Source organism: Labeo rohita, chromosome 1, assembly GCF_022985175.1.
Source record: "Labeo rohita strain BAU-BD-2019 chromosome 1, IGBB_LRoh.1.0, whole genome shotgun sequence".
NCBI lineage: Eukaryota > Metazoa > Chordata > Actinopteri > Cypriniformes > Cyprinidae > Labeo > Labeo rohita.
Window position 1 is genome coordinate 22,371,600 of NC_066869.1, and position 20,112 is coordinate 22,391,711.

Consider the following 20,112-nt stretch of genomic DNA (forward strand, 5'->3'; position numbering starts at 1 on the left):
CTTTATTTACTATGAGCAAAACCAGCGTGCTCTGGAAATGATTTAATAAAATTGTGTCGGGATGCTTTTTTTAATGTTTAATTATAATAAGAGTCTTCTCAAAGACTATTTTACTGTGCTGACAGCATGTTAACCGCAACTGACGGAGTGTCAGTATGATAAAAAAATTATTTTTGGCGATAACTGTCACTAAATATTCTTTAAGAACCACTTCCTCCGTGTTCAATGAGATGTTTCCTCTTAAGTTTTGGAGGTCAGCTGACATTGTATGGAAAACAGCTGCTTGAAGATTCTTCTTTGAAAAACAGGAGCACACAGCTTTGGAACATGAGGTTAAGTACTGACTGAGTTTTAATTTTGGGCAAACGGTTTCTTTAAGTATACATGGTTTTGAGGGAAGTGTCCTATTTCCTAACCCTCTTTTGATTCAAGCTTTCTCAATGTAACTGTGTAAAAGACTGCCTGGTAACTGATAGCAATGTTAGTTTTACCTCATTATGTTCTTTTACAAACATTGAGCAAGAGAAACCAAGCAGGCCGTCTTCCAACTGGTTTATGTCATATGTGAATAGCCCACATTTCGAGGTACTGTCCCTTTAAGAAAATGGAGAACTAGGGAGAAAACTTTCATTTCCTTCTCTGTTTTCTTAATAAAAGCTACACGCAGTTGTTTGAGGCAAAAGTTTCACTGGAGGTTATATACGTTGCTTAACGTCAGGTTTAAATCTTTTAAAAGACTTTGCAGCCTTTGTCACTATAGCGACGTTCATCGTTTCCACTTTGGTGAGTTATATTTGCTCTTAGTTAATGCTTAATATTTACTTCGCCCTGCGCGACCGTCAAGCTTCATTACATATTCAACATTAACTATAAATATTTTACAGTGTCATTGTGTTGACGTCGAATGAATTCGTTTTGTACACCTGTGTTAGACCTTCCGCCCACAAACCTTGTTTGTGTGAACTCCAGGAAAAGTTTATGTAGTATTTAATTCAACATTACAGGCACACCGTCTCCACAGTTGTTTTTTTTTTTTTTTTCTTCTCTCTTCTTTGGCGTCACTCATATTTATTTGGTTTTGTTTCATTTTTGAAATCGTTTTTACCTTTGGCAGTAATCTACCTGCATTACTCTTGGGGTAAAAGAGCAGCACGGCCGCCAGATGGCAGCAGTGATCACTGAGGATAACGTGTACAGCGAGGCTGAGGTAAACGGCGCGCCCCCTGCTGATGGAGATGATCAAGTGCAGCTGCCCGGTCCTGATGGAAACATACAAGGACAGGTATCTTATGATAGTCTTAAGGAATATGCAGGCTAGGATATTTCTTCTGGTGCGTCTTCTATTTCTTTGACTGTTATCACGACAAAACTGCTTGAAACGTTGGTAACACTTTACATAAGGTGTCTTTGTTAACTTTAGTTAATGTGTTAGGTAACATGAATGAGCAATACATTTCTTACACTATTTGTTAATCTTTCTTAATGTTAATAAAAATACAGTTGTTTATTGTTTATGTTAGTTCACAGTGTATTAACTAATGTTAACACTACTTGTGACTTTATTAAGACATTAGTAAATGCTGAAAATAACATTATCTAAGCTTAAATGCTGTAGAAATATGAATTTTTAGTTTATGTTAACTAATGTTAACTAATGAACCTTATTGTAAAGTGTGACTAAAACGTTTTGTAAACAAAACAAAAAAAAAAAAAAAAATCAACAGATTAAATAATTAACCACCTTTAATCCTTAAATAAAGAAGCCTCCTTTTTATCATTCCAGAACTTTAGTTTTCAGTAAAAACAACAGTGGTTTAGGGGACATTAGACATTAAGTATGAAGTAAATTTAAGAAATAATATACATTTTTACCTGTTTTATATCTTTTCATTGAGTTAGATTATTTTGAATATAATTTAAAGTTTTCTTGCAGCCAGCTTTTTCCTTTAAATACTCAGGAATTCTCTGGACTCTCTAGGCCAATAATTATAAAAAAAGGTTAATTTTTCCCTTTGGGAAGCTGTAACAGGGTAGTTTAGAAAAAGGGCCTGTCCAAATTTACCCTAAATCCTATAAAGCCTAAAGGAAAACTCAAAATTTCACAAAACCTGCTGAGCACATGAGGTGATATTAAATGGAGCATGCAAAGTTTTAAGGGAATCGGACCATAGCTGGCACTATAACAGAAGTAAATGTTATAAAAAAAACATCCTACGTCTATTTCAAATTACTTGTATTTGCCAAAACACTTTTTTCCCAATCATTGGTTTAGGTGGATACAGACTTGATAAACAATGTCTTTTTCCATATTTGCTTAAATGCCTTAAAGCGCTTGAACCCTGGTAATCGTTGCTTGCAGCTACATTTAATTACAATGTTTTCTTTATAAATTACATTGCTGTTTAAAAGTTTTAATGTTATTGAAAGAAGTCTTTTAGGTTCACAAAGGCTGCGTTTATTTGATATACAAAAATATAATAAAAACAGGATTATTGTGAAATAGTCTTACAATTTAAAATAACTGTTTTCTATTTCATCATGTTTTAAAATGTAATTTATTCCTGTGATGGCAAAGCTGAATTTTCAGCATCATTACTCCAGACTTCAGTGTCACATGATCTTTCAAAAAATCATTCTAATATGCTGTTTTGCTGCTCAAAAAAACATTAGGTTGAGTGTCTTTCCTATAACATATATATATATATATATATATATATATATATATACTACCGTTCAAAAGTTTGGGGTCAGTACATTTTTTTTTTTTTTTTTTTTTTAAGAAATTAATACTTTTATTCACCAAGGATGTATTAAGTTAATAATTAAAAGTTTATTAAAAGTTAATACTAAATAATTTACATTGTTATAAAATATTTATATTTTGAATAAACACTGTACTTTTTAAACTTGTTATTCATGAAAGAATCCTGAAAAAAAAAAAATCACAGGTTCCAATAAATATTTGGCAGCACAACTGTTGATATTATCTAACATTGATCATTCTAATAATAAATCCGCATATTAGAATGATTTCTGAAGGATCATGTGACACTTAAGACTGGAGTAACAGCTGATAAAAATTCAGCTTTCATCACAGAAATAAATTCTATTTTAAAGTTTGTTAAAATAAAAAAACATTATTTTATATTGTAGAAACATTTTGCAATATTACTGTTTTTTTTCTATATTTTTAATCAAATAAATGCAGCCTTGATGAGCATAAGAGACTTCTTTAAAGACTATTACAAGTCTTACTGACCCCAAACTTTTGAACGGTAGTGTATATATTATATATATACTTTTTTTCTCTCTCTCTCTCTCTCTCTCTCTCTCTTTTTTTTTAAACATAATGACAAATGTCACTTTGAGCAATTTAATGCGTCCTTGCTGCATAAAAGATTTAAATTTCTTTCAGAAAATCTTATTGACTCCTGACTTTTTAAAAGTACTGTATATTATCAGCACAACAACTTCTGATTAGAAAAAAATAATAATTTTGAGTTCACATCAGTGTCACGAATGTGCTAAAAACTGCAGAATCTCAAACATTCAATTTCACCTCATAACTTTTTTTTTTGTTTAATTTCCTAAAACCCTGAAACTTTGTTTATGTCCATGTATAAGTCGGAAAAAAAACACTTTTGGACCTTTTTTTTCAATGATAGGTGGAGGAGTTTCTCGGCCCACATCCTGACTATGATGAGGAGGAGGAGGAGCGCAAGTACTATAGACGAAAGAGGCTGGGTGTAGTGAAGAATGTAGTGGGGGCCAGTTGCGGAGGAATGATCATCTACAGCGTTTACATGGGTCAGCCATTGCGCATCACACACCACAGGCACATACTATGATTCAGTCCAGTGATGACCTCATACTCCACAAAGTCTGCACGCTGCTTTATAAAAAGATCTTACTCTAAATACGACATTGAGTAGGACTCTACTTATGTCAGACTGTTGTATCAGCGTGATTTCATTATGCACTGTCTGCAGTGCAGATGAATATGACATGTTTTGTGGACGGCATACTTCAATGACTCCTCACTCTTCTGGCCGTTTTAGCAAGTTAATTGGCATGCACACACACAAAGATGTCTCATTTGCTCTGAGACTGTGAAATCGAGGAACAGCTGACAAATCTGGGACATCTTTTCACACGCCAAAAACAAAAGAAGGTTTTTGGAGTGTTTCATCATGAGTTGTTTCTTTGCAGGTCTGTTACAGATGCAGTTAATTCTGCACTATGATGAGACGTATAGAGAGGTCAAGTATGGCACCTTGGGGCTGGAGGATATCGACAACAAAATGCTGATGGGCATCAACGTTACACCTATCGTCGGCCTGCTCTACACGCCGGTGCTCATTAGGTTGAGTGTCTTTCCTTGCATTTCTGTTTTCGTAATGCTCATGCAAGTTATGTTTTTCCGTTTTGCTCATTTGGGTTGGTTCTTTGGATGTTTGTTTGTCACCCGCCACCACAAAATTATTAGCAGAGCTTCTCCTGTTCATCTGCTGTCCACTTAACGCACTAAAGGTCTTCTCACACCCATGGTGTAAACTGAAAACGACTGGTGATAATTAGAGTCCAGTAATCCCATACCCTTTATTTTTCAGTTTAGTTGTATTCCTCATTGTCTTTCTCAGATTTCTTGGCACTAAATGGATGATGTTCCTGGCATCAGGCATCTATGCTCTCTTTGTTTCAACCAATTACTGGGAGCGATACTACACACTTGTACCATCAGCTGTGGCCATCGGTGTTGTCATTGTCCCTCTTTGGGCTTCACTGGGAAACTACATCACCAGGTAAGGGAGTTCAAAAGGTGAAGGTGTATGGATCAGTGATGTACATCATTGTTTGAAAGTTTGAGGTCAGAATTTTTTCGGAAGATATTCATTCTTGTATTCGAAAGTAGCAGTAAAGACATTTATAATGTTACAAAAGATTAATTTTAATTCAAATAAAATGCTGTTCTTTGTATTCAACAAAGAGCCCTGAAAAATCTACAGTGCATGGCGAAAGTATTCATACCCCTTCATTTTTTTCGTGTTTTATGTTGCTGCCTTGTTAAACTGCTTTAAATTACTTTTTTTCCACATCAATCTACACTCCATACACCATGAAGCAAAAACAGAATTGTCACAATTTCGTAAATTTATTAAAAACAAAAAAAAAAACCGAGTACATTGCATAAGTATTCATACCCTGAACTCAGTAAAGCTGAAGCAACTTTACAGCCTCAAGTCTTTTTGTGTATGATGCGACAAGTTTTGCACATCTGCCTTTTGGCTCTTCACCTCTTCACCTCTCAAGCTCTGTCATCTTGGATAGGGACAGACACACATTTTTAGGTTTCTCCAGAAAATTTTGATTTCATTCAAGCCCAGCTCCGGCTGGGCCACTCAAGGACATTCACAGAGTTCTCTATAAGCCACTCTTGCTGTATGCTTAGGGTCATTTTCCTGTTGGAAGGTGAACCTTCTGCCCAGTCTGAGGTTCTGAGTGCTCTGGACTGGGTTTTCATTAAGGCTATCTCAATATTTTGGTTCACTGAGCTTTTCTTCACCTCTGACGAGGTCCTCAGTCCTTGCAACTGAAAAACAGCCCTACAGCATGAGGTTGCTACCACCACTCTTAACTGTCGGGATGCTACTGTGCAGGTGATGAGCAGTGCTTGGTTTCCTTCAAACATGATGCTTGGAATCAAGGTTCATCAGACCAGAGAATCTTGTTTCTCACAGTCTGAGGGTCCTTTAGGTGCTTTTTTGCAAATTCTAAGTGTGTTTTCATGTCTTCACTGAGGAGAGGATTGATTCTTGCCACACTGTTATAAAGCCCAGATCAGTGGAGTGTTGCAGTGATGTTTGTCCTTCTGTAGGTTTCTTCTGTCTTCACATATGATCATGGTGCTCAACTAGAGTGACCATCAGCTTCTTGGTAACCAGTCTAACCAAGGCCCTTCTCCATCAGTTGTTCAGTTTGGCCAGGAGGCCAGCTCTAGGACGAGTCCTGGTTGTTTCAAACTTTTTCCATTCTTCCATACTGCTTCTGTGAACCTTCAATGCAGCAGAACTTTTTCTGAACTATTCCCCAGATGTGTGGTTTGATGCAATTTTGTTTCTAAGCTCTACCGGCAGTTTTTTTAACCTCAGGGCTTGGTTTTCAGCTGTTAGATATTTTATTAAGATGTGTGTGCCTTTCTAAATCATACCCATTCAATTGAATTTGCCACAAGCTAACTACAGTTGAAGTGTAGTAGCATCTACAAGAAATATGAATGCTCCTGGGCTAAATTTCAACTGTCCCAGATACTTATGCAACAGAATCATTAAAGTTTTTTTTATTTTTAATTAATTTGCAAATATGTTAAAAACCTGCTTTTTGCTTTGCCATTATGGTGTATGGTGTGTAGACTGATGTGGAAAAAAGTAATTTAAAGCAGATTAACATAAGGCAGCAACATAACAGAATGTGATAAAAATGAAGGATGCAGATCCTAGCCATAACATCAAAACAATTACTGGTACTCGTTAATTGCTTTCGAGCAGAATTGTAATAGTGGTGAATTTAATATTCGCTTTAATATTTTTAATAAATAAAAATGATCCTAGTTCTGTTTTTAGAGACCACAGTAAGCCATTTGTAGGTTAATTTCCAATATTGCAACATCGACTCAACCAATCGGCACTAAACAGAGCATTTGGGAAACCTGCTTGCTCATTATTTTTCAGATTATGCAGTCATCAATTTTCAGTTATACCTCCTCACTTTGTCTTAGCATAAACAAAAGCTCACTGCTCAGTTAAACGGAGTCTTTCAGTCTTGACATATACAGCTAACTAACTACCTACCTACTCCCACCTTTGTTTGTGTGTGGTTATCAGAATGGCCCAGCAGTATTATGAGTATGTGAACTACAAGGACGAACATGTCCAGGAGCAGAAGAAGCCCCCCAAAGGAGCTTTCCATTCTTACATCATCATTTTCCAGTCCGTCTTCTACATCGTTTTCCATGTGAGTTAAGATGATCGGTTTGCGTCACTTGCACTAAAACGTGTGAAATGCTGTAAGTTAGAGCAATTTGGTAATAGTTAACCTGTGATTAGTTGTGTTTTCCCCATCATAACTGAAGTATTTATATGTATTCACAGCTGCGTGTGTGTATGTGTCAGATGCCGGCTGCATATGTGGGTTTGTGCATTAACATGCAGCTATTTATAGCGTTCACTCTGTCTCTCTTTTCTCTTGCAGCTGAGTTTCGTGTTTGCCGAGTTCCCCATGGTGCTGTTCCTCAATAACTATCTGAATGATTACAAACACACTCTCTTCAAAGTCACACAGTGTGGTAAAATCCTCTCTCTCGATTTTGTCCTGTTTTTGGCTTTACACACTTGTGTCGTTCACAGATCGAGTAGCTGCTCAGTATGACATTTGCATTAGTTTTCATATCCTTTGTGAGGTTTTCACATACTTGATGCATAATGTAGAACTAAGAATAGAATAAAGTCAAAAATGACTTCATGAAGTACTCGATACTTTCAAACTGAAGTGCTGCTGCGTTCACTGGAGAGACTTTTAAAAAGAGAGGTTTTTCGCTTTTTGTTGGATATTTCTCGAAGTTATGACACCTATAAAAATATCTATAAAACTACTACTTCAAACATAAGGTGTACAATAAGGTATACACAAGTGTGCATATTTATAAAGGAGTAACAAGACATAAAAACAAAAAACTGACACTGTGGAAAAACAATATACAAACACCTCAGCAGCTGTTGATTGAATTCCACACTTGCTAGGAAAATAAGTAACCCAACGACAGAAAAAGAACAATCTCAGCATGAGATTCAATCAAATATCTGTCAGTAAGATTTTTGTAAAAAACATTGTAATGTTTTTTTTTAGTGCTCACCAAGGCTCCAAACAGTAATACTGTGAAATATGATTGAAATTTTAAATATTTAAATATATTTTAATCTATTTTAAAGTGTAATTTATTCCTGATGACAAAGAATTTTCAGCATCATTACTTCAGTCCTCAGCGTGACATGATCCTTCAGAAATCATTTTAATATGCTGGTTTGGTGCTGCTAATATTTTTATGGAAACCATTTTTTTCCAGGATTGTTCAAAAGAACTGCATTTATTGGCATTTAAATAGTTGTGTGTGTGTGTAACACACTTTAATGCATCCTTTCTGAATAAATGTATTAATTTATTTTTAAAAGATGAACTTATCCCAAACTTTTGAATGTTTGGCATTTGAAAACCTTAGTCTAGCTTTTTTGATTTTATAAAACAATATATGTACTGTTCAATATTGATTTGGACTGTTATTTTGTGTTTGTTAAATGTTAGTGAATCATATTCATTAGTCATGCAGTACACCAGTGGTGATATCCACTAAAATTCACCTTAGGACCAAGCAATTAAAATTAATTGCTTCACTCAGAAAAGTGAAGTTAGTTCTCTAGAATAATATATTTCCCTGTTCTACTTGATGTAATTTTTTTAATGATCTAACTTATTTAAATTAATATATTATTATGTAATGATACAGTTGTGGTCAAATATTTAAATACACCTTGTAGAATCTGCAAAATGTTAATTATTTTACCAAAATAAGAGGGATCATACCACATGCATAGTATTTTTTTATTTAGTACTGACTTGAATAAAATGTTTAACATAAAAGACATTTACATATAGTCCAAAAGAGAAAATAATAGTTGAATTTGTAAAAATTACCTTGTTCAAAAGTTTACATATGCCTGATTCTTAATACTGTGTTGTTACCTGAATGATCCACAGCTGCGTTGTTTTGTTGATAGTGATAGTTGTTCATGAGTCCTGAATAGTTAAACTGCTCGCTGTTCTTCAGAAAAATCCTTCAGGTCCCACAAAACACAATGCATTAAGAATTTGAAAATTAGGGTACATTTTGTCTTCTGGGAAGTATCTTCTGTAGCTTCTGTAGGACAGTACTAAATGAAAAAAATATATATTTAGGCAAAATAATAAAAATGTACACATCTTCATTCTGTTCAAAGGTTTTCACCCCCGGCTCTTAATGCATTGTTTTTCCTTCAGAAACCTCAGTGAGCGTTTGAACCTTCTGTAATAGTTGCATATGTGTCCCTCAGTTGTCCTCAGTGTGAAACGATGGATCTCAAAATTATACAGTCATTGTTGGGAAGAGTTCAAAATACACAAACAATGCTGAAAAACAAAAGAATTGAGGATTCAGGAATTGAGAATTCAGGTAACAACACAGTATTAAAAATCAAGTGTATGTAAACTTTTGAACAGGGTCATTTTTTATAAATTATAAATTACTATTTTCTCTTGTGGACTATATGTAAATGTATTTTATGTGAAATGTCTTATTCAGGTCAGTACTAAATTTTTAAAACTTATTATGTAATAAGAAATTTACCTCAACTTAAAAAAAAATTGGTTAAAAAAAGATCAAAACCATCTTGAAGACGTGTTAGTTTCATGTGTTAATAATGAGAAGATATCTTGCAAAATAAAATCTAATGTGGCAAGAATATTTACAGTTGAAAGATTCAGTCATTTAGCAATTAGAAACTTCACACTTCTGACTTCCTGCAAACCGGGGCGTCAGCACATCTGCTCGTCAGGGCTCTGCTATGTCTGGCTCTTCCTAGCTTCCTAGATGACGATAAAGAGTTTTTTTAAACCAGTATTTGAAATTGCAAAATAGCCAATTACGCCAGATCACCAGCAGCACTGCTTAACATGGAAAGTCGCCCACTTGCCATATTGTGTAGTGAAATTCACTGTACAGAGAAAGTAGCAGTTTGAAGTCTGAAGACTTTAAAAAATGTATGCATCGAGACCTAAAATGTAATATATAACAGTCTTGCAGTCTTGTTAGATGCATTGTTTTCTTTTGTCTCATCCTATGTTCTCTTCTCTCTCTCAGGAGCCTCTGGGAAAGGAGTGATAGAGAATTTAAACAAGACAGTTTTGCGCACTTTGCCTCGCTCTCTGCTGCTCATCGAGGTGGAGAGTGTGCTTATGGGAGCAGCCTTCCTCGCAATGCTTGTCGTAAGTCTGTCATCATCATCATCACTGTGACGTCTCTATCCTCCACATCATCTTAAATAAAAAGGGAGGTAACACTTTATTTTAAGGTGTTTTGGTTACACGTTACATGTACTTGCTATTGTAATAGCAACAAATTATGCATAATTACATGCAAGTAACCCTAAACCAAACCCTAATCCTAACCCTAACCATAGTAAGCACATGTAGTGAATTAATAATACTCAGTATACTCATAATTACACTGTAACAAAGACACCTTAAAATAACCAAAAAGGCTTATATCAGTGGCTGAAACAGTCTGTAGTCAACAGCCAATTGACCTTGATAGTCATTTTACATAGATATTTCGTATTGAACCAAAGTAGGTTAGAGAATGTCATTTTGTTTTTAGTAAATCAAGTGATAATTGAAACAAGAAGTATTTCACCAATAAATTAAAATCTGTGATTCAGCCTCATGTTATTCTGAAACCATTAGACTTTCTGATAACACTTTATTTAAATATCTTTGTTTTACATTACTATAGAAATAACAGTAAATGATGCATAATTACAAGCAATTACTATACAAACAATTAGTATAGTAAGTACATGTTGGTGATATTATTCAGTACATATATGTGTAATTACATGGCAACAAAGACACATTAAAATGAGTGACTGACTTTACGTTTTTGAAAATTAATTTCCATATAAGTGAATTAAAGTGAATGAGTCAATTACTATCAAGCTTAAAAATGACCAAAAAAGTCCATAAAATGCATGCACTATCTTCCATGTATTTATGGGATGACACAAATCGAAATTTGATCATTGTTCAACTTGATCACATCAAGTTTGATGTCGATTGTGTTTTTTAACATTATTTTTAAGTTTCAAGCTTTTATGCTTCTATGATGCAGGATTAATGTAAACACAGTCCACTGTGAACACTTGTAATTCGCTTTAACCTTTTAGAACTTTATGAATGATTATTTTAGGTTCAAGTGTATGTAAGGAATTGAAAGCAAGCAGAGTACGTCACGTAAAATGCGGATGGTTCACACCTGCACCCTAGAAAGCTTCATCTATGTCCAGTGTTATCACCGCTAACGAATATTTTTAAACTCTTTTAAATCGAAGCTGAGCTGTCTCATACCAAAAGTTATTTCGCAGTAATCAGTTGTTCCACAAGGTGGCAACACTGTCCCGGGGCATTGTTTCACAGTAGAAAATGAAACTAAAGAGACTGAAGAACAACAACAGCAAAATAGCGCAGACTGCAACAACAACAGACGCTCACATTGACAAGCGCGTCTGTTGTTGTTGCAGTCTCCGATATTCTGTTCTGTCTCTTTAGTTTCATTTTCTGCTGTGAAACAACGGCCCGGGACACTGTTGCCACCTTGTGGAACAACTGAATACTGCAAAATAACTTCAATGCGCATGTGCGGTTACAAAAATCGGGTGATGCACGTACAGTACACACATACTATTCTAATGATGAAATTCGTGTCACGCGTACTATAAAAAGTAAAGTATACTTTGGGCTTTAAAGGTTTAGTTTACCCAAAGATTTAAATTATTTACTCACCTTCTAGGCATCCTAGGTGTATATGTCTTCTTTATTTCAGATAAATGCAATCAGAGTTATATAAAATTTATCCTGGCATTTCCAAGCTTTGGAACGGCATAGGTGGGTGTTTCTCTTCATCAGTCCAAAACAAGTCCAATAAAGTTTATCCATCCATAATAAAAAGTGCCTCAAACCGCTCCAGGGGGTGAATAAAGGCCCCTTTTAGAGAATGATGGTAAGAAAAATATTCATATTTAAAACTTAAGAATCATTTCATTCAAGCTTGCGCCAACTGCTTGTACATGGAAGCATTTCCGGTCAGATGACGACTGAGATGTGACTTTGCATCTGTAAACAAACATTGGTTTTCACAAAACTCACCGGCTCATGCGCAACGCCGACGACCTGCGTTGTCGGCCTGGAGCTGCTTCCGTGTACAACAGTTAGTGCAAGCTATATTAAAGTGATTATAAGAGTTTTAGATATGGATATTTTTCGTACAAAAATGCATCTATGCACCTTTATTCACTCCCCGGAGGCATGAGGCACTTTTTATTATGGATAGATGCACTTTATTGGACTTGTTTTGGACTGATGAAGAGAAACACCCGCCCATTGCCATGATAGAGCTTGAAAAAGCCTGGATATTTTTTAATATAACTCTGACTGGATTCATCTGAAAGAAGGAAGTCATATACACCTAGGATGCCTGGAGGGTGTGTAAATGATGGGCCAGTTTTCATTTTTGGGTGAACTAACCCTTTAAAGTAGCTAGGAAAACCACAGACTTGGCAACACTGATCTGAGACTTATGGGGCATTCAGAAAATCGCAGAACTGATTTATGAACCGTTTTATCGTCCGACCCCACGTATAATAATGTTTTAACATAAAAAAAATCTCGTATATTAGTACGTAACACAAATCAGTGTATGGAGGGAAAAGAAAAATAGAACATGTGGTTCAGGGTTCAATAACTATTGACTATTAATAAAATTAATAATAATTAATAAAAGCTCTCCATATTGCATAAAGTCAGTTATGTTTCAATTAATAACATTTAACATCATAAAATAAGTTGATTTTGCGCTATGGTTTAATATCAGCAAATATATTTTAGACTGTTCCTCACACAATCATGTGGTTTAAATATAGTGCACGAGTGGTATGAACTACTTGTAATTCATCAAACTTCACCTTTAGTGTTCCACTATAAACAAGAATTTACATTTTTGAGTGAACTATCCCTTTTAACAGCGTGCTGTCAATGTTTCCTAATAGTTCCTGGTGTTGTGCGGAGCCGCATATCGGCCCACGGAGGAAATTGACCTCCGTAGCATCGGCTGGGGGAACATCTTCCAGCTGCCCTTCAAGCACTTACGAGACTACCGTCTCCGTCTGCTCTGTCCGTTCTTCATCTACTCTGGCTTTGAAGTGCTCTTCGCCGTCCAGGGACTCATACTGGTGAGAAAAAACAGACTTTGTAGCTGAAATATGCAGGTAAAATTTGAATACCAAAAGTCACAGTGTCAGCTCTCAGCAGTGCGTATTTCTTAGCTGAACAAGACAGTTTTTGAGTGCTATTGTACAATATTAAACACCTACGAAGAAGCAAGTAAACCAGTTTGCCTGGTATTTGGGTTAATGAAGCTATTAAAGGAACAGCATGCAATCCCTCATTACCTAAACAGATTTTCTTCTTTTCTGTGTCTGTCTTTCTCAGTCGTATGGAGTGTGTGTAGTAGGGATGGAGAAGCTGTGGTTGTTAGTTATGGTGTATGGTTTGTCATCCTCCATCTGTTCGGGCCTGGCCCTGTCGCTGCTGCGCTTGCCCAGGCCGGTTATTCTTCTGGTGGGCGCCTTTGTACACTTCGTGCTAATTATAGCCCTTATGTGTTGGTCGCCCAGTTCAAAAATGCCTAGCTTCCTCCCTTATCTGTTGGTGCTCTCTGCCCTCTGGGGTCTGGGCACTGCGCTCAACAAGACTGGACTGAGCAGTGAGTACAAATGCCATTTACACATTAAGCATACACCCATTTCAGGAAGTGGCGCTCTAGACTGAAGTTTGCACTAACATCAATGATATAACATGATGTTGTTGTGTGTAGCTCTGCTGGGGATGCTGTATGAAGACAAGGAGCGACTAGACTTTGTTTATACCATCTACCACTGGTGGCAGGCTGTTGCAATCTTCATCGTCTACCTTTGGTCTGGATTGCCAATGCGGGTAAAGCTTTTGTTTTTTGTAGGTTTTAAATGCATACTTTGCATTTACTGTAACAGGACACCAACACAAATATACAAATAATTTGCTTTTTAATTGACAAAATGTTCAGGTATGTTAATATGCTTTCAAGATGTCACCCCAACAAAATTTCCCTACATCTGCTTCAGTTAAATCTCAGAAACTACAAGCATTAAAATGTAATATATTAATATAAAAATTAATAAACAAACCCCAAATTAAATAAATAAATAAAAGAAATCTTTCAATACAAACAAACTAACACTGTGTCCTAACTACACGCGACACCGCGACATGCGATAAAATGTATCTTTTCCATGTAAATCTCAGTTTTTGAGATTTACATGTTATAGCTGCCACTACGACACACAAAATTTCTATTTTAGAAACTGTTTCTTTTTTTGCGAAGTCATGGCTGGAGCAACAACATACGAGCTTTGACAATTATCATCTCAGGTACTTATTATGTGATTTATTCAATGTTAAAAGTGTCTAATGTGAGTTTGAATATCATTTTGCGTGACATTTATAGCCATGCTGAAAGCAACAACAGATAGTTTGCCTCAGATCTTGAAAATAATTTAAAGCAAACATGTATGTTAAAACTGCGAACTTAATGCGAACCAACGAGCGTATTCCATAACAAAGATGGTATCAGTCACTCAATATGTACATTTAATAATGTTAAAAAAGGTTTAATATTTATGAATTAGATTATAAATGTATCCATTTCATTGCGAGTACAGTGCGCTTCCAGGAGCGAGCCCGCCCACACACGCTTTTGATTGGCTGTGATATTTGATTGATTCAATCTGTCTGGTGTGAACAGCCAAATTGTTTGTCGCTGGTATTGTCTTGTCGCGTATAGTTAGGACACGATGTCTGCAAGGCTTTGCCTGTGCTTTTTCCATTTAAAATTAGAGGCATACATGCAGCATGATCAGTTTTTAATCTAATTTCGAAATTTTACGCAAAAAATAATGGTCTGACTTTAATTTTGTGAAACTATACTAAGTGTCTGTGCGAAACAAAAACAGCAGACAGGCTGAATGAAAATGCAAATTCACTTTCTGCCAGTAGGTGGTGCTTATGGAACAGATGCAATATTAGCATTTCCTTGGTTACCATTGCAAACAAAGCAGCGCTGCGTTTATTAACACATTTTTAATATGCATTATACAGAGTCAAGATGAAAAGAAAATACCACCTACAGTTTTCTGAAGTAGGGCTGCCCTCGAACAAAGATTTTTCTAGTTGACTAGTAGTCACTTATTTTTTAAGCCTTTGTCAACTATTAGTCACACGTTTATTAATTAATCATATAAATCATAAGAATGAACCTTTAATTGCCTACATAACCTAATAAGCGTTCAAGCGCACATAAAGCTTGCCACAGTGCACAGGCAGAAGTAATGATTATGAAAGTGTCAGGGAAAAACAGTAAGGAGGCTGCATTAACATTTTAATAATTTATTGATAAACTAGGCCTAGTGCTTTCTTTGTTTCTAGCTTAAGAATTTAAGTCGGCGACACTGACTCATCATGTCTGTAGTAGTGATGCGCCTGTATGCATGTTTCATACAGATTACATAAAATGAGAATATTTGTTTTCTTTTTTAATTGGTTCATTTAAAAGTAGATATTTCACTCTCTATAGATATATTTTTCATGTCTGTAAGAAGTTTTGCGCTCAAGTTCACAGAGATAGAGACGGCAGAAAGCGCATGCTGTTTGCTTTAATTATTTTACAGAAGTGCAACGTTTCGTTGCTATTCTGAGTGCACACAAATAAATAAGTCTCTACAGATTCGAAAGATGTATTACTCTTATCTGTATGATCAAAAATGATAGAGTATTTTAAGAGCAAGTGACCACACCGGTGCCTCCATCTGTCATGCAGTAAGCATGCTACTGTTTAGCTTCAACACTCCACACAGACACTTCAATAGTGCATATTTTTCTGTGTTAACATTAGATTGAGCTGCCATTGGAAGTTGCTGCTACATACATCTTTCAGATAAAAAGACATATTTGAGGTTGATAAATGATAGGTGAACGTTTGGATGTCCTGCCCGATGTACTATATTACCACATAGACCAGCTGTTAATGATCTGTCACGGATTGCGTGACTTCACCACTTCCTTTGGAATTTTTTTTTCTGCGACTAGTAAAATTTTGGTCGACCAAGCCTCTTCTCGTCGACTAATGGTTAGTCGACTATTAGGGGGAACCCTATCCTGAAGAGTCAATTCCTCTCAGAAATACATTCATATGAACTCCTACTCCCAACTGTATTGTGATTCTTTTACCATCTCAACCGATTTGAACTGTCACATGTGTGACCCTGGACCACAAAACCAGTCTTAAGTCACTGGGGTATATTTGTAGCAATAGCTAAAACATACAAAACAAACATACATTGTATGGGTCAAAATTATTGATTTTTCTTTTATGACAAAAATCATTAGGAAATTAAGTAAAGATCATGTTCCATGAAGATATTTTGTAAATTTCCTACTGTAAATATATCAAAACTTAATTTTTGATTAGTAATATGCATTGTTAAGAACTTCATTTGGACAACTTTAAAGGTGATCTTCTCAATATTTAGATTTTTTTGCACCCTCAGATTCCAGATTTTAAATAGTTGTATCTCGGCCAAATATTGTTCTATCGTAGCAAACCATGCATCAATGAAAAGCTTATTTATTCAGCTTTCACGTGATGTATAAATATCAATTTTGGAAAAAAATGACCGTTATGACTGGTTTTGTGGTCCAGGGTCACATATTTGTATTGATTTTCAACCAGCTCGAGGTGCATCCCCAACTTTTTTTGGTTAATTTCAGATTGGATATACTGTAAGTAACCAGCAGTTTAGTAAGGGTGTTAAACTATTGTCAAATACTTTTTGTCACAGTCTGGAGTTCTATCTAAAAGTGCCATCACATTATCCATATTTAGGCTTACACAGAAGTTACTGTTACTTCAAACCAAGCAGTTATCATTTGCATGACTAACTTGAACACTGCGAATAAGGTGTTGAAGGTTTTTCACACTTGCACAAAATTCCCAACAGCACAGATTCCTGTTAAAGTGACTAAATTTTGTTCACAAAATTCCAATAATCAACAATATATGAACCGCACCTTAATATGTGGAAATGTATTCCCTTTTTTTGTTTACATATTAACGCAGAATTATAAATCAATGTTTAAAAATGGTGATTAAATCAGCTGCACATTCTCTCTTTTCTCGTTTTAAGGCCAAGCTTGGACTCCTATTGTTCACCCTCATAGTGGCATGTTTCTGCTACGTGCAGATGGAGCGTCGCCTGGCGAAGAAAATTCCGTTCAGGTTGCCACGGATCCCCCGTCCACGACACAAGGTAATTCAGCTATTAATGTGTCACTACAATGAGTCTGTGGGGGCTTTAAAGTGATTTTATAAAAGAAACAGCCTTGCAAATGTTTTCTGTTTGCTTTAGAAGTAGAATTCTGCAAAATGAAAGTTTACAGATTCAAAACAACTTTATTGACAGAACCAGACAATTACCACAGACAATAATTGTGACTCATTCTCAATTTGTAAAACCAAAACAAATATGCACTGTTGAAGCATGTATCCACCTTATTCTGAAACGTGGAAGCCTATGCTATAAGCCGCTATAGGGAAATAATGGGAAGAATAACAACGTGCAGTAAATGGTAAAACTCTTCGCACTACAAACCAGTGTGTTCATGATTAAGAAAATACATTCAAATTTTATGGTAAGACACACCAATTTGCTAAATCAAGCAGCAGAACAAGTTGTTTTGTACAGCTAAAAATAGCTAGACATGGATGAGACCAGAAGTCAGAAGTCGGGAAGAAAAAGGTGGATATTCTTTTATGCAAAAATGTTTGTTGTTAGATATCATTTAAGTTTTGTGACTACTGTTCTTCTGCGTTTGTCGTTATTATACTTCCATATCACTCACACCGCTAATGTCTTACATTACAATCCTCTTCATCAAAGGTCAAAGGTTACCGATACCTTGAGGAAGAAAATTCTGATGAATCCGACACGGACCTGAGTGATGCTGATGATGATGAGAAAGATGAGGATGAGAGAAGTTTGGTTGAGGAGGACAGAAATACAGACGACGATTCCCAGGGTTCACTGGGACCGGAGAGGAGCAGGGTTAGGGACCGCAGGAAGAAACACGACAACGCTGCCTACGAACAGGCAGGAGACAGAGAAGACTATGTCCAACACATCAGGGACTAGAAAAGGAAAGGTGAAAAGGTACGATTGGGGATTGGAAAGAGAAGAGAGGAAGTTGTAAAATACTGAATAGCCAGATTTAAAGAGAAGCGATGGTATAGGAAATGTTTACTCACTTGTACATTAAGACTTTTTTTTTCTTTGGAAAGGAAAAGTGTGGGCCACCGATAGAAAAAATGAAGGTCAGAAAGTAGTTCACAGTAAAAAAAAAAGAAAAGTAGAAGTGAACCGAGCATTTCATTGAAATGGGAAGTGAAAAGAGGAAACTGCAGCTACCTTGTGAGGTTAGGTGGTTTGTTGCCATAGAAATGGATATTCTCCATTTTGAACTTGGTCAAGGTGATGTGCTCAAGTTGTGTATTTCATTCTAATTCCTTTCTGTGCACTGTAATTCTTTACCCAATTCATATCTGTGTCATTGTAAACTTGAACCAAAGTTCTCTCCATTTAAAAAAGTGTTACATTTTATTTTCATATATGGTGTTATAAAACCAGTTTTAAATTTGTAATAAACATAAAATAGGTGTGATATATGATTTAACATGGTGATTTTATGCATTTTAGAATGTTTTAAACAGTAAATGTGCATATGATTTATACGATAATACTGCAGTTCTTTTATTTAGTGTACACTACCAGTCAAAAGTTTTTGAACAGTAAGCTTTTTAATGTTTTTTAGAGAATTCTCTTCTGCTCACCAAGCCTGCATATATTTGATCCAAAGTACAACAGAAGTAATGTTGTGAAATATTTTTGCTATTTAAAAAAACTGCGTTCTAATTGCATATATTTTAAAATGTAATTTATTCCTGTGATCAAAGCTTAATTTTCAACATCATTACTCCAGTCTTCAGTGTCACATGATCCTTCAGAAATCATTCTAATATGCTGATTTGCTGTTTTAAGAAACATTTATTATTATTATTATTATTCATAGGCTAAGGGGGGAAATTATAGAAATTAATACTTTTATTTAGCAAGGATGCTTCAAATTGATCAAATGTGATGATAAAGACATTTATAATATTGCAACAGATTTCTATTTCAGATAAATGCTGTTCTTCTGAACTTTGTATTCTGTTTTCAGCTGTTTTCAACATAATAAGGATATTAAAATTATTTCTGAAGGATCATATGACTGGAGTAATGATGCTAAAAATTCAGCTTAGAAATCACAGGAATAAATTACATTTTAAAATACATTCAAATAGAAAACAGTTATTTTAAATCGTAAAAAAAATGATTTTGGATCAAATAAATACAGACTTGGTGAGAAGAAGATACTTCTTTAAAAAACATTCAAAAATCTTACTGTTCAAAAACTTTTTAGTGTAGTTTGCAGTGTTTCTCTTTCATTTCTTTAGATGTAGGTGATTTGCATTCACAGAATGAATTTTTGCATTCCACTATGCTAATGCAAAACATCAACTTTTATCTTGCACGTTTATTTTAATGCTAAGTTTTTCATAGGAATTTTCATGTGAGGGCAAAGAATTTCCCCAAGCAGATGTTGAAACTGGTACAGGTTTTTGCTTGGGTTGTATGCGAGACAGTGCAAAAAGAGCAAGACTCAAACACAACTCAACAGTCAAACATGTCCATCAAGCACGCTTACATAACCCGGTGGGATGCAAAAATGCGTTCCCTGTGAATTTCACCGTGTTAGTTTGGATTTCACACTAATAGAAATAATCGAGCATGTATTGATGCTACAGTACGATTTGCCTTTTTATTGACTTGTCGTTGTGAATAGTGGTTAATTAAGGTTTTCCCCCTAAAATAAAAATAGGAAGATTTTCCTTCATCCCCAGCATAACATACCCCATTGCTTTCATGAAACATTTACTAGATAACATGTATTGAATATACTGAAACACCTGTGGTGATTTGCAGGTGTTTCACATCTTAGCTGTTATGATACTGTTTTTAGTATGCTTTATATATAAACATATAGTATGAAATCATTAAGAAATTA

General features: G+C 35.4%; 1 protein-coding gene across 1 annotated transcript; it reads left to right on the forward strand.

Annotated features, from left to right (window-relative positions):
• The first annotated feature begins 575 nt into the window (after nucleotides 1-575).
• unc93b1 (unc-93 homolog B1, TLR signaling regulator) lies at nucleotides 576-18,668 on the forward strand. Its single transcript, XM_051112428.1, has 13 exons — nucleotides 576-783; nucleotides 1,115-1,282; nucleotides 3,666-3,807; nucleotides 4,210-4,363; nucleotides 4,641-4,802; nucleotides 6,882-7,011; nucleotides 7,249-7,342; nucleotides 9,947-10,071; nucleotides 12,906-13,088; nucleotides 13,348-13,621; nucleotides 13,733-13,851; nucleotides 17,136-17,258; nucleotides 17,889-18,668. The coding sequence occupies exons 2-13, from the start codon at nucleotides 1,163-1,165 to the stop codon at nucleotides 18,138-18,140; spliced, it is 1,878 nt and encodes a 625-aa protein (XP_050968385.1). The 5' UTR covers nucleotides 576-783; nucleotides 1,115-1,162; the 3' UTR covers nucleotides 18,141-18,668.
• Nucleotides 18,669-20,112: the final 1,444 nt, after the last annotated feature.